This window comes from Rattus norvegicus, chromosome 6 (genome assembly GCF_036323735.1).
Source record: "Rattus norvegicus strain BN/NHsdMcwi chromosome 6, GRCr8, whole genome shotgun sequence".
Lineage (NCBI taxonomy): Eukaryota > Metazoa > Chordata > Mammalia > Rodentia > Muridae > Rattus > Rattus norvegicus.
The window spans coordinates 141,137,255-141,152,283 of record NC_086024.1 but is presented as its reverse complement, the minus strand read 5'-3'; the positions used below and the strand labels follow the sequence as shown (position 1 = coordinate 141,152,283).

The window sequence follows — 15,029 nt, the reverse complement described above, 5'->3', positions numbered from 1 at the left end:
CTGAAAGAACAAAACCACATGATCATTTCATTAGATGCTGAGAAAGCATTTGACAAAATTCAACACTCCTTCATGATATAAGTCCTGGAAAGAATAGGAATTCAAGGCCCATCCCTAAACATAGTAAAAGCCATATACAGCAAACCAGTTGCTAACATTAAATTAAATGGAGAGAAACTTGAAGCAATCCCACTAAAATCAGGGACTAGACAAGGCTGCCCACTCTCTCCCTACTTATTCAATATAGCTCTTGAAGCTCTAGCCAGAACAATCAGACAACAAAAAGAAATCAAGGTGATACAGATTGGTAAAGAAGAAGTCAAAATATCACTATTTGCAGATGATATGATAGTATATTTAAGTGATCCCAAAAGTTCCACCAGAGAACTACTAAAGCTGATAGACAACTTCAGCAAAGTGGCTGGGTATAAAATTAACTCAAATAAATCAGTAGCCTTCCTCTACACAAAAGAGAAACAAGCCGAGAAAGAAATTAGGGAAACAACACTCTTCATAATAGACCCAAAAAGTACCTCAGTGTGACTTTAACCAAGCATGTAAACGATCTGGACAATAAGAACTTCAAGACTCTGAAGAAAGAAATTGAAGAAGACCTCAGAAGATGGAAAGATCTCCCATGCTCATGGATTGGCAGGAATAATAAAGTAAAAATGGCCATTTTACCAAATGCGATCTACAGATTCTATGAAATCCCCATCAAAATAGCAATCCAATTCTTCAAAGAGTAAGACAGTAAAATTTGCAAATTCATCTGGAATAACAAAAAAACCCAAGATAGGTAAAGCTATTCTCAACAATAAAAGGACTTCAGGGGGAATCACTATCCCTGAACTCAAGCAATATTACAGAGCAATAGTGATAAAAACTGCATGGTATTGGTACAGAGACAGACAGATAGACCAATGGAACAGAATTGAAGACCCAGAAATGAACCCATACACCTATGGGCACCTGATTTTTGACAAAAGAGCCAAAACCATTCAATGGATAAATGATAGCATTTTCAGCAAATGGTGCTGGTTCAACTGGAGGTCACCATGTAGAAGAATGCAAATCGATCCATGCTTATCTCCCTGTACAAAGCTTAAGTCCAAGTGGATCCAGGACCTCCACATCAAACCAGATACACTCAAACTAATAGAAGAAAAACTAGGGCAGCATCTCGAACACATGGGCACTGGAAAAAATTTCATGAATAAAACACCAATGGCTTATGCTCTAAGATCAAGAATCGGCACATGGGATCTCATAAAACTGCAAAGCTTCTGTAAGGCAAAGGAAACTGTGGTTAGGACGAAATTGCAATCAACAGATTGGGAAAATGTCTTTACCAATCCTACAACAGATAGAGGGCCTATATGCAAAATATACAAAGAACTCAAGAAGTTAGACCACAGGGAGACAAATAACCCTATTAAAAAATGGGGTTCAGAACTAAACAAAGAATTCACAGCTGAGGAATGCCGAATGACTGAGAAACACCTAAAGAAATGTTCAACATCTTTAGTCATAAGGGAAATGCAAATCAAAACAACCCTGAGATTTCACCTCACACCAGTGAGAATGGCTAAGATCCAAAACTCAGGTGACAACAAATGCTGGCGAGGATGTGGAGAAAGACAAGACTCCTCCATTGTTGTTGGGATTGCAGACTGTTAAAACCATTCTGGAAATCAGTCTGGAGGTTCCTCAGAAAATTGGACATTGAACTACTTGAGGATCCAGCTATACCCCTCTTGGGCATATACCCACTGGATGCTCCAACATATAAAAATGACACGTGCTCCACTATGTTCATAGCAGCTTTATTTATAATAGCCAGAAGCTGGAAAGAACCCAGATGCCCTTCAACAGAGGAATGGATACAGAAAATGTGTTACATCTACAGAATGGAATATTAATCAGCTATCAAAAACAATGCCTTTATGAAATTCACAGATAAATGGTTGGAACTGGAAAATATCATCCTGAGTGAGGTAACCCAATCACAGAAAAACACACATGGTATGCACTCATTGATAAGTGGCTATTAGCCCAAATGCTTGAATTACCCTAGATGCCTAGAACACATGAAACTCAAGAAGGATGATCAAAATGTGAATGTTTCACTCCTTCTTTAAAAGGGAGAACAAGAATACCCATGGCAGGGAATAGAGAGGCAAAGATTAAAACAGAGACAGAAGGAACACCCACTCAGAGACTACCCCACATGTGGCCCATACATATACAGCCACCCAATTAGACAAGATGGATGAAGCAAAGAAGTGCATGCCGACAGGAGCAGGATGTATATCTCTCCTGAGAGACACAGCCAGAATTCAGCACATACTAAGGCGAATGCCAGCAGCAAACCACTGAACTGAGAATTGGACCCCCGTTGTAGGAATCAGAGAAAGAACTGGAAGAGCTTGAAGTGGCTCGAGACCCCTTATGAACAGCAATGCCAAGCAACTAGAGCTTCCAGGGACTAAGCCACTACCTAAAGACTATTCATGGACTGACCCTGGACTCTGACCTCATAGGTAGCAATGAATATGCTAGGATGATCACCAGTGGAAGGGGTAACCCTTGGTCCTGATAAGACTGAACCCTCAGTGAACGTGATTGTTGGGGGGAGGGCGGCAATGCGGGGAGGGTGGGTAGGGGAACACCCATAAAGAAGGGGAGGGGGAGGGATTAGGGGGATGTTTGGCCGGAGACCGGGAAAGGGAATAACATTCGAAATGTAAATAAAAAATACTCAAGTTAATAAAAAAATTAAAATAAAAAAAATTCAGAAAGGCTAAAACAATTTTCAAGTATATCAAAGAAGATTACAAACTATCAAAAATGAGGGTATTTTTAAATGTCCAGGAACCATTATCCTCCTTGTTACTACCACCAATCAATTGTGTCATCAAGATTACTAAATCTCTAAGGTTAGGATTCTATTTTAAAATTGGGAGATTAGGCTTTGATATCTAAATGGTCTGCATATATCTCAGAAAAAAAAATTTCTGAGATAGAATCAGGATTTGAACCCTAGCATCCTGTTGCCTTACCCAGGCACACTCTACTTCCTTCTTCTCTTGCTGGAACGTCCTTATGTAAGAAAGACCCTACCTCATGAATATGTAAACCATGTGAATCCATTATCATAAATACAGGGATATCTACACCAAACAATAGCATATGAACACTGTTTTCTCTACAGTCACTGAATCACAAGGTCATTATCATGAAAAGCAGCTGGATCATCCTCATCTTGATGGTACTAGCTACAGGTAAGTGGCTCCCATGTCCTAAACTTGAGGTACCCTACACTCGGGTGACAGTTCCAATCACTTTGCATTTCTTTCTACAGGGGTCAACTCTGAAGTCCTGCTGCAGCAGTCAGGCGCTGAGCTTGTGAGACCTGGGTCCTCAGTCAAGATTTCTTGCAAGGCTTCTGGCTACACCTTTACAGATTACTATATGCACTGGGTGAAGCAGAGGCCTGAACAGGGCCTGGTATGGATAGGACGGATTAATCCTGCAAATGGTAATACTGTATATGCAGAGAAGTTCAAAAGCAAGGCCACACTGACTGCAGATAAATCGTCCAACACAGCCTACATGCAACTCAGCAGCCTGACATCTGAAGACACCGCAACCTATTTTTGTACTAGACACAGTGTTGCAATCACATCCTGAGTGTTTCAGAAACCCCAGAGGAGCAAGGAACTTATCTGGGACAGTAAATGAAAGACAAAATTATCATGAAGATTTGCTCGTAGTCATTCTGAGTGTTCCTGTGTCTGCCTCCTCCTCACAGTGCTATATGTTATTTTTCAACTTTCCAAAAGGACATCTGTGGTGATATAATTAAAGAAGTGTCTGGTTGATCTGGTTAAGGATTTATCTTGCTTGTTCATTTTTTTCAAAGAACCAGGTTATAGATTGGATGATTCTTTGCATACTCCTTTTTGTTTCTACTTGGTTGATATCAGCCCTAAATTTGATTATATCCTGCCTGTATTGCTTCTTTTTGTTCTAGAATTTTGGTTGTGCTGACAAGCTACTAGTATGTGCTCTCTCCAGTTACTTTTTGGAGGCACTCAGAGCTATGAGTTTTCCTCTTAGCACTGCTTTCATTGTGTCCCATAAGTACTTTTTCCTTCATTTTCATTAAATTCTATGAAAAGTCTTTATTTTTTCTTTATTTCTTTCTTAAACCATTTGTCAATGAATAGAGAGTTGATCAACTTCCATGTATATGTGGGCATTCTTTGACTTTCGTTATTATTGAAGATCAGCCTTAGACCCTGGTGAACTGATAAGATGCCTGGGATTATTTCAAACATCATGTAACTGTTGAGACCTGTTTTATGACGATTATGTAGTCAATTTTTAAGAAGGTACTATGAGGTACTGGGAAGATGGTATATTCTTTTGTTTTAGGGTTAAATGTTCCATAGATATCTGTTGAATTTAATTGGTTCATATTTTTTGTTAGTTTCCCTGTTTCTTTTAGTTCCTGTTTCCATGATCTGTCCATTGTTGTGAATGGCGTGTTGGATTCTCCACTATTATTCTGTGAGGTATACTGTGTGCTTTTAGCTTTAGTAAGTTTTCTTGTATGAATGCAGCGGCCTTTGTCTTTATAGCATAGATATTTAGGATTGCGTATTCATCATGGTGGATTTTTCTTTGATGAATGTGAAGTGTCCTTCCTTATATTTTTTGAAAACTTTTGTTGGAAGATGATTTTATTGGATATTAGAATGGCCACTTCAGCTTCTTTCTTGGGACCATTTGCTTGGAAAATTGTTTTCCAGCCTCTTAATCTGAGATAGTGTCTATCTTTGTCACTGAGTTGTGTTTCCTGCATGCTGCAATATTCTAGGTCTTCTTTAAGTATCAAGTCTATTGTTCTATGCATTTTTATTGGGGGATTATGTCCATTGATGTTAACAGATATTAGTGTATAGTGATTATGTTTCCTGTTATTTTTACTGTTAGAGATGGAATCATGTTTGTTTGGCTCTCCTTTTTTTAGGTTTGTGGCAAGAAGATTTATTCATGCTTTTAAATGTGTTTAGTTTCCCTCCTTGTGTTGGAGCTTTCCATCTAAGACCCTATGTAAGGCTGGATTTATGGAAAATATTATATAAATTTGGTTTTGTCATGGAATATTTTGGTTTCTCAATCTATGTTATTGAATTTTGCTGGATATAGTAACATGGGCTGGCATTCGTGTTTTCATGCCATCTTCTGAGTATCTACTGGCTTTCATAGTCTCTGGTGAGAAGTCTGATGTATTTTGATAGGTCTTTCTTTATATGTCACTTGACCTTTTAAACTTACTGCTTTTAATATTCTTTATTTTATGTACATTTTGATTTTTTACTGTTATGTGAGGAGAGGAATTTCTCTTCTAATCCAATCTATTTGAAATTCTGTAGGCTTCTTTTAATTTTATGGACATCTCATAAAATTCTGTCAAGACTCTAGATCTAGCATAGGGGCCTAGTCCTGATTTCCTCAGCCTTCAGTATTCAGATTCAGTGGTCAGCCCTAAACATAGTTTGTTCACCATGAAGTTCTGACTGATCTGAATTTTACTTGTAACACTTGTGTTTATGGGGAATGGTATTTATGGGGAAAAAGAGATACTGAGTGTGTGAGTGAATGTAAGTAAGATAGACAGTGGATCTGTGTGACATTTTCCGGACAAGGATTCTCTACTATTGCAGGTATCCAGTGTGAGGTGAAGCTGCTGGAATCTGGTGGAGTCTTGGTGTAGCCTGGCGGTTCTCTGAGACTCTCCTGTGCAGCTTCTGGATTCACCTTCACTGATTTCTACGTGAGCTGGTTCTACCAGCCTCCAGGGAATACACCTTCCTCCAGCCATCAGGGAAGGCACCTGAGCAGTTGAGTTTTATTAGAAACAAAGCTAATAGTTACACAAAGAGTACAGTCCATCTGTGAAGAGTCAGTTCACCATCTCCAGAGAGAATTCCCAAAATATCCTCTATCTTCAAATGAATATCCTGAGAGCTGAGAATACTGCCACTTACTACTGTGCAAGAGATATACACAGTGAGGAGACTTCAGTGTTAGCTCAGACAAAAATCTCTGTCCAGGAGTGTTCAGGCACAACAGAGGGAGCACATGGCCATAGAAAAAGACAGTACATTGCCTCATCATGAAGTATTTATCATATAGAAAGTTCTTGGGAACTTATAATGCTTTATCTACTTCAGAAGTCATTCCATTGGAAAGTCACAACTGAACAGAAATGCTAATCTATGAGAAAATGTAATGGGGGTACAAATTTCTACTTGGAAAGAGAGAAATTTTGAAGACATGAACACTGATATTCTATGTTTCTAATTATAAGTTTTATTTAGATATATTGTTCTGCAGCTTCTTGCATGTCAATTTAATGGCTTGAACTTCTACCATAAAAAGCACATCCACATTCCCTTTAAAAATACATTACAGTCTTACCCTACACCAACATTTGGGGGCTTGGAAAATTTATTGGAAAAATTATTGCAGTAATGCATTTGTCATACTTGAAATTTATTCAGATGCTTTCAATTACTCTAAATAAAATGAAAGACAGAATTTGTTTATAAGGTATGTGTTCAGGAAAAAGATTTTTCTATATATTGGAAAAACCAATTTATGTTATACCTATTACATTAAAATAATTTTATAATTCATTTTTATTATGGGCTTTTTATGGAAAGAGTGACCAAATATAGAACACTGACACATCTTGACATAACTCATTACCATCATGTTCAATATTAGCTTTAAATAATAAATAAGCTAAATGGCTTTATTTTATTAATGTAATCTGATCAATTCTTTCTATCTCGTTCCCTTCTTAATTTCTTTATTTTAATGAATGATAAAGTTTAATGATTAGTGAAGTATCTTTGTAAACCAGACACTAAACATGAAGGTTAGCATTAGGTTTGTCAAATGATTTTCTTTTCCAGTTAAAAGCAAATGTTGTATTTGTGTTTTTTAGAACTTATTAGTTATTTTTACCTTTGTACAGATAGATCTTAATATGTCCTAAGAAATCAAAGTATCAATCCATATAATGGTATATTCAGTTCTATGTTTAAATAAGGTTTTGATGAAATAGCCAGACTTCTAACAACACCTATATTCATGACAGCCTTATTTAAAATAACCACAAAACGAAAAGAACTTAGATGCCGTTCAACAGAGGAATGGATGGAGAAAATATGGTACAAATAGACAATGACTTACTACTCTGCTATCAAAAACAGTTCTTGCACCTGGTGGTATCTTCTTCTCATGGACACATGCCAGTGTAGTTTATTCATAGCATAGAAGTTGACTGGGAGAATTATGATGATGCTGTATTTTGTTTTGTTGAACAATGACTAAGTATTTACATGACTAAGTAATGACTAAGCATGACTAAGTAATTACACTTAAACCAAAAAATATGTTCATATCTGTGTGTTGTCTTCAGCGTTTTTCATTTCCTCTTTCTTCCAAGCTTTTCTAAGTATGTGATGGATATTGCAGTTTGTATTTATCTTGCATTTCAGTGATTTAATGTCTTTACATATCTATGAACATACACATGTATTGTTCATAAACTATCTGTGTAAAATGTCTGTCTATTTTTTTGAATTTTTCTTTTCCTGTGCCTGAGTTGAGTTACCTAAATATCTATAGATTAGCTCATAATCATATTTATGCCTTGTAAATGTGTTCAAATGCTGATACCAAGTTGTCAGCCCTAAAATCATGTAAATGAAACACTGAACAAAGTAATGTGGGTATATGTGTATGTGTGTTCATGTATGTGTGTGTTTGTGCGTCCGTGTGTGTGTGTGTGTGTGTGTGTGTGTGTGTGTGTGTGTAAATAGATTATAGGAAGGGGAAGGTCAGGAATTTGGGAGTGAGAGATGTGGGTGGCATGACATTTTGCTTTCTTTTTTTGTTTATTTTAATAAAGCTAGTATTGCTTTATATACATTTATCAATGTTGTAGCTCTCTGTGGTTCTTAGTGTTTTTATTGGTTCTTCTTTTGGGGAATGCCTTAATGCCTGGTTGTTTTCAGTATATAAATTAATTTGTACAATGATATTGATCCTGTGGAGGCTTGATGCCCCAGTGAGGAGGGAACAAGATAGTGGGTGTAGGAGTACCCTCATTGAGACAAATTGAAAGGGGTAGAGGAGGGATGGGATGTGGAATTAGTGGAGGGGCAAACAGCAAGAAGGATATGACTTGAAATGTAAACAAATAAAATGATAAATAAAAGGAAAGTTAATTGTATAATAAAAAGCTATTATTGTAAATAAAATCTATGATATAAATTTATTATACAGTATGGGCCACCTTTAAAAAGAATTCCTAACATTTAATAATAAATCAATATTATCTTATACTAATTACACTTAAGTAATTTCATAGTTCAATTTTATGATGGACTTTCCAACACTGACAAAATATAAAATTCTATCACATTTTGGAATAATTCTATAACAATATTTACAGCAAATATTCTTGGTACCTTATTAGTTTTGTGTAATGACATTTTCAAATTGTTCTTACTTTATTAATTATATACAACTAATGCTTTCTGTATAATTATATTCCTAAGTCATTTAATGTTAAGAAGAAAAAGAATATAAAGAACAGAAGAATTAGGATAAATAGTATAGGAGGAAGAAGAAGAAGAAGAAGAAGAAGAAGAAGAAGAAGAAGAAGAAGAAGAAGAAGAAGAAGAAGAAGAAGAAGAAGAAGAAGAAGAAGAAGAAGAAGAAGGGGAAGGGGAAGGGGAAGGGGAAGGGGAAGAGGAAGAGGAAGAAGAGGAAGAAGAGGAAGAAGAGGAAGAAGAGGATGAAGAGGAAGAAGAGGAAGAAGAAGAGGAAGAAGAGGAAGAAGAGGAAGAGGAGGAAGAGGAGGAGGAAGAGGAGGAGGAAGAGGAGGAGGAAGAGGAGGAGGGAGAGGAGGAGGAAGAGGAGGAGGGGGAAGAAGAGGAGGAGGAAGAGGAGGAGGAGGAGGGGGAAGAAGAGGAGGAGGAAGAGGAGGAAGAAGAGGAAGAGGAGGAGGAAGAGGAGGAGGAAGAGGGGGAGGAAGAGGAGGAGGAAGAGGAGGAAGAAGAGGAAGAGGAGGAGGAAGAGGAGGAGGATGAGGAAGAGGAAGAGGGGGAGGAAGAGGAGGAGGAAGAGGGGGAGGAAGAGGAGGAGGAAGAGGGGGAGGAAGAGGAGGAGGAAGAGGAGGAAGAAGAGGAAGAGGAGGAGGAAGAGGAGGAGGATGAGGAGGAGGAAGAGGGGGAGGAAGAGGAGGAGGAAGAGGAGGAGGAAGAGGAAGAGGAAGAAGAAGGAGGAGAAGCAGGAGGAGGAGGAGAAGGAGGGGAAGAAGGGGAAGAAGAAGAGGAAGAAAGATTAATGATCAGTGAAAAGAACTTCATAGGAATGGACACTTAAAATGATGGCTAGTTTTAGGTTTTCCCAAAATTATTTTCTGGATTTTCTTTTTCTTTTTTTTTTTTGTTAGGTTAAGACAAATGTTAAATTTTATTAATTCTTTCAACTTTGGCCATACACTTTTAACCAAAAGAGTAAATGAATGTAGCTTGAATTTTCTTGCAATGCTGTCAAATAATTAAATCTTCATGACATATAAGTTTTTGTATAGAAATATTAGTAAATTTGTAAATAAGAATAATAAATGAAAAAGTTAGTGTATAAAATAATGAAATCAATTTTTTAATTTCTTTATTTAAACCATCTTTCAATTTTATTAAACTAAAATACTAAACTTGGAGAAACATAACTAAATTGGAATATGATTCATGTACTACTTTATTAACATTTACAATAATTGTGGGTTCAAGTAGTCATTGGACATTGAAGCTACAAATTTTTACTTTTGATATTATACATTCCATATCAAATGTATTTTTAAAAATTATCTTTAACCATTTTTTATAGTTCAGTGTTATTCCACTCACAGACTGCCCTACAAAATTTTCTCATCCCATTTTTCCTTCTCCATCTCCAAGATGATGATGCCAGTCTCCTCATCCCACCATACCATGTCTCCCCACACCCTGGGTCCTCAAATCTGTAGAGGTTTAGATACATCTTCTCTCACTGAGGGCAGACCAGGCAGTCCTCTGCACTATATGTGTCAGAGGTCTTGGACCAGTTAGTGTATGATGCCTGGATGGGGGCTCAGTGTCTGTGGGACCTAAGGACATTAGGTTAGTTGAGATTGTTCCTCTTCCTATGGGGAACTTCTTCCAGCTTTTCCCTGCGTCAACCACGGGGGTCTCTCTGGCTACTTTGCATTGGTCGGGTTAAAGTTTCTGCATCTGTCTCATTCAGCTGACTTTTGAGACTCTCAGAGGACAGTTATGCTAGGCTCCTGTTCTGTAAGCACACCATAGCACCAGGAATAGTGTCAGGCCTTGGAGCCTCTTCTTGAGATGGATCCCAATTTGTGCCTGACATTGGACCTTTCGTCCAAGTCTCTCCTTCATTTTTGTCCTTGGAATTCTTGTAGGCAAGAACAATTCAAGGTCAGGATATTTTGAATGTGGGATGTGAAACACATTCCTCCATTTGATGCCCTGTCTTTCTACTGGAGGTGGACTCTACAAGTTCCCTCCCCTCACTGTTGTGCATTTGATTTAAGGTCCATCTCTTTGAGTCCTGAGCATCTCTCATCACCCAGGTCTCTGGTTTATTTTAGAGGGTCCTCACAACCCCTACCTCCAGAGGTTGCCTGGTTGCCTATTTCCATTTTTTCTGCTTGCCCTCAGGACTTCATATTTGCCCAACCCACACCAACAATACCTGTTCATGCTTCCTTTTTCTGCCCTCTGTCCCCTCTCACACCCAGTTCCCTCTCTCCCCCTGATCTTCATGATTGCTTTTTCTCCCTCCCATCTCTGATTAGGGCACCCTCATTTGGGTCCTTGGCTTGCTAAACTTCTTGAGTTCTGTAGATTGTATCCTGGGTATCCGGAACTTTTTGGCTAATATCCACTTAGTAGTTAATATTCACATGTGAGGGAAATGAAAATCAAAATGACCCTGAGATTAGCCATTACCCCAATCAGAATGGCTAAATTCAAAAACTCGGATTACACCATTTTGAGGAGACTGTGCAGAAAGAGGAAGACTCCTCCATGGCTGGTAAGATTACAAACTGGTACAGCCACTCTGGAAATCAATTTGTAAGTTCCTCAGAAAACTGGAAATAGATCTACCTGGAGATCCAACTGTACCTCTCTTGGGCATATACACAAAAAAATGCTCTACTATGCTACAGGTGAATGTCCTTTTGGGACTGAGTTCCCTCACTCAGGTTATTGCTTCCCAGTTCCATCCTTTTGCCAGCAAAATTCATGATAGCTAGATAGTATTCCAATGTGTAATTGAGCCATATTTTTTTATCAACTCTTCCATTGTGCAACATCTGGGATTTTTTCTGGCTTCTGCCTATCTCAAAAAAAGGCCACTATGAATATAGTACATATGAACACCTATGGCATGGTGGCTTAAGTTTTATTCATTTTGTTGTTCACTTTGTTTCGTTTCGACTGTGCTTCTCATCTTACTAAATGGGGTCATTTCTCTTTCTGATAACAAAATAATAATGTGTTGTTTCTTTGATTGTGAACTAAAATAATACCAGCTGAGCCACATCTCTTGTTTTATGACACACACACACACACACACACACACACACACACACACACAATTTAGCAGCTATTAGAAACTCAGTTCACATCAGCATGGCACTATTTATCACAATAAATGATTAATCTCACACTTAATTGCTCACACCTTCACCCTTAGAGACTTTCATATGTTGGAGCACATTCTAAACTGCTTACACAAAGCACTTGCCTCTGTTCCAAGAGAACTGAAAATCATGTATATAAATATACCTTGACCGGCACCATTAGAGGGTGGTCTGTTTTGTGATATGATCCTAGACAATGACATTGGGATAATCTAAGTGCAGATCCAGAAACACGGTGCCTCACCCAAGAATTCAAAGTAAAAACAGCAAAGTATGAGGCCTTGTAATACATATAAGTGAAACGAGATTCACATTAACTCTGTGATACTTTGCCTATTTTTCTGACCATTAGGAACTTTGAGATAAAAAAAAGAGGAGATGTAATGCTTGTAATGAACTCATAGTGTATTACACAAGGTGGCACATCACACAAAGACGTGATAGTTCCCCAGAGTCTGCAGTGGACAACTGCCTCTGCGGTTAAAACCTATATCCACAACTGATATCCATAGCGCAAAGATCAGGCATAAAAAAACAGCAAGGACTCAAGTGATAGACATCCAACCAGTCAGGAAAGACCCAAACAATATACTCAGTGGAAGGATTCTCTAATGATATCCATGCCTCTGGTCAACAGTACAAAATGAACATGGGAGGAAGGCATAGTGTGGTAAATGAACATAGAAGAGGTCATCTTCATGTTCAAAGAGCACTGGCTATGTGGCATGATATTATATTATTACTTATATAGCAAGACCCTGGATTTGAATACAGCTTTCTTGTATCCTGTAATTTCACTTAATCTTTGTATAAACTATCATTTCTCCATTTCCAAACATAATTTCATGCTTGAACCTTTGTTTTTCCAGTGTCTACCCCCATTTTTGGGGTTACATTTTGTGAAATGGTTTCTGCCTTGTCACTTATTGACTGCTATTCTGGAAAAGAACTTATCAGATCTTGTTATTTTTGTTCCTATGTCTCATCACTAGCCTCATGTTAGAATTCACCTTACTATCTGGATTGGCTTAATAAAGATCATTTCATTTTTGTATATCTTAAACACAACTATACAGGTTTCAAGAGTCTTCTCTCACTGTATTCTCCATTTTTAACACAGAAATTATTTTAGTTTTTTGTCTCTAACTCTATTATTTCTTTGAAGACTTAATATTTCTTTATACATGATTATAACCAAATTATTTTCCTTTTCAGTGTGGAAGAACATTTCAAAGTAATTACTAAATCAGAAGCTCATCTGTGCTAACTTCTAGCTCTGTACTTCCTGCACATTGTTTCTTTTCACAGCCACAGCAGCTGCACATGCCCATCCTTCAATATGGGACTCATGGTTTGGGGATGCTTTCTGACATCACTGCAGACCTCACTTTTCTCAAGTCTATGGGCTGCAGTAAGAGCTGCTTGTAAAGAAGCGTGCTCAGCTGGGTCACAGACACTCAGGTGTTTTTGCCACTTGCTCACTGTTCTGGCTGCTCATAGGTTCCACTCAAGTCCTGAGGAATGTGGCCTTTTAGCACATGTTTTGGGATAGTCTATATTCTCATGGCTAAAAAAGGGAACATAGATTTTGGAGATTATGAATTACAACAAATATCGAATAGTACTAGAAAAGTGCGTGATTAACTACCTGACCCCAAAGTTATCTTGGCCTGAGGCTGGGAAAAACTGACAAAAAGTCCTAAATTGTTAATAACAATATATGTCTTCAATATTGATATTTGCCTATTTATATATTACTTGTAGTAATATAGGTAAAATATTAAACACACAAACACACACACACACACACACACACACACACACACACACCACCACCACCACCACCACCACCACCATCACCACCATAACAAGCACTACCATCACCACCATATCAAGCACTACCATCACCATCATCAAGAATCACTGTGCCAGAGGTCCACAGAAGCAGGATGAGAGATAGCAAATACCAAAAGCATGGTCCTGGGAGAGAATGGGATGTGGAATGCCCATGGCTATACAAAAAATAACAGGGGCATCCAGGATTCTCATGGCCATACAAATTGATTGAAAGCTCTATTCCTTAATCAAGGCTCTATAGAAGAGTTATCAAGGACAGCATTTATTCTTATCATACTGAGGAGTGATCCATGTTGTCAGATCTGTGGGATAAAAAAATGTGGCTCTACACATTTTTAAGTTTCTACCATTGTCTGAAGATATCTAAGGATCAAATCTACAAAACACTGTGTTCCTGACTTTATTCATGATCATATTGGATCAAGTTGTAAATGCTGGAGATGCATTCTACCCACAGTTGACAATTACTAATCTTTTCTCAATCCCCAAGCACTACTGAACTATTCTTATTTACACAAAACCAATAAGCCAGAACAGTTTCAAATATTTTTGAGCTGTTGCTAATTATTCTATAAAATTTTTGCATAGGCCTTAAAATATGGAAATTTGTAATATTGAACTTTGCTGTAAGTACCAATCATTCTCCCATTGAAATCATGGAATCCCACTGTGTTTGTGCAAAATTAAGACGAGCACAGAGAGATCAAGCTGAAAGTTAAATGCAAAGATAATGTGTTTGATACACAACAGCTTTGTAGGAATGAGACATTAGATACTGTTTAATCACAAAAATTTGAAATAATTTCGAGTAAAATATGATATGACATAATATTAGTCAATCTCTGACATCACTGGAACAGATGACCATAGGGTCTCAGATTATCTTAACAAATTTGGAAGTCATATGCCCCCAGCAAATCCAGAAAGTATAAACCAAATAGGTTCTAGGGAACAGGAAACATGAATATATGTCAGGGTAAAGTATGGAAGCTTTGAAATCAGCTCTAAGAAGGCAAGATCAAGATCCTGATTGGCTAACAAGGATTGTATTGCTTCTTTGAAGGAAAAGGGAATATATAGAAATATCAGAAATCAATACTATAGAAACACTTTTTCCCAGCTGCTTCACTAGGGACACAGAAATGGAACTTCACAAATCTCCCTTGAGGGGAAGTCATGTCCACTAGGAGGTGCTCAAATCACACAAAGCCCAACATACAACATAAGAGAAAGTAAGATGTTTCTGTACTCTTTGCTTGTTGTTCCCTGTGGTACCTTTCAAGCCTTTCAGAGGATGATATGAATAAGCACGTTGTTTCTTTTGTTCTTAACTGAATAATGATTTTGCATCTTTCCTAGTGTGCTGTTC

The 15,029-nt window shown here is 37.7% G+C and overlaps 1 gene segment (V, D, J or C); it reads left to right on the top strand.

Moving 5' to 3' along the window:
• The first annotated feature begins 3,182 nt into the window (after window positions 1–3,182).
• LOC120103441 (Ig heavy chain V region 23-like) lies at window positions 3,183–3,693 on the top strand. The segment is given in 2 exon segments: window positions 3,183–3,284; window positions 3,365–3,693. Coding segments are annotated over 2 exon segments (375 nt in total).
• Window positions 3,694–15,029: the final 11,336 nt, after the last annotated feature.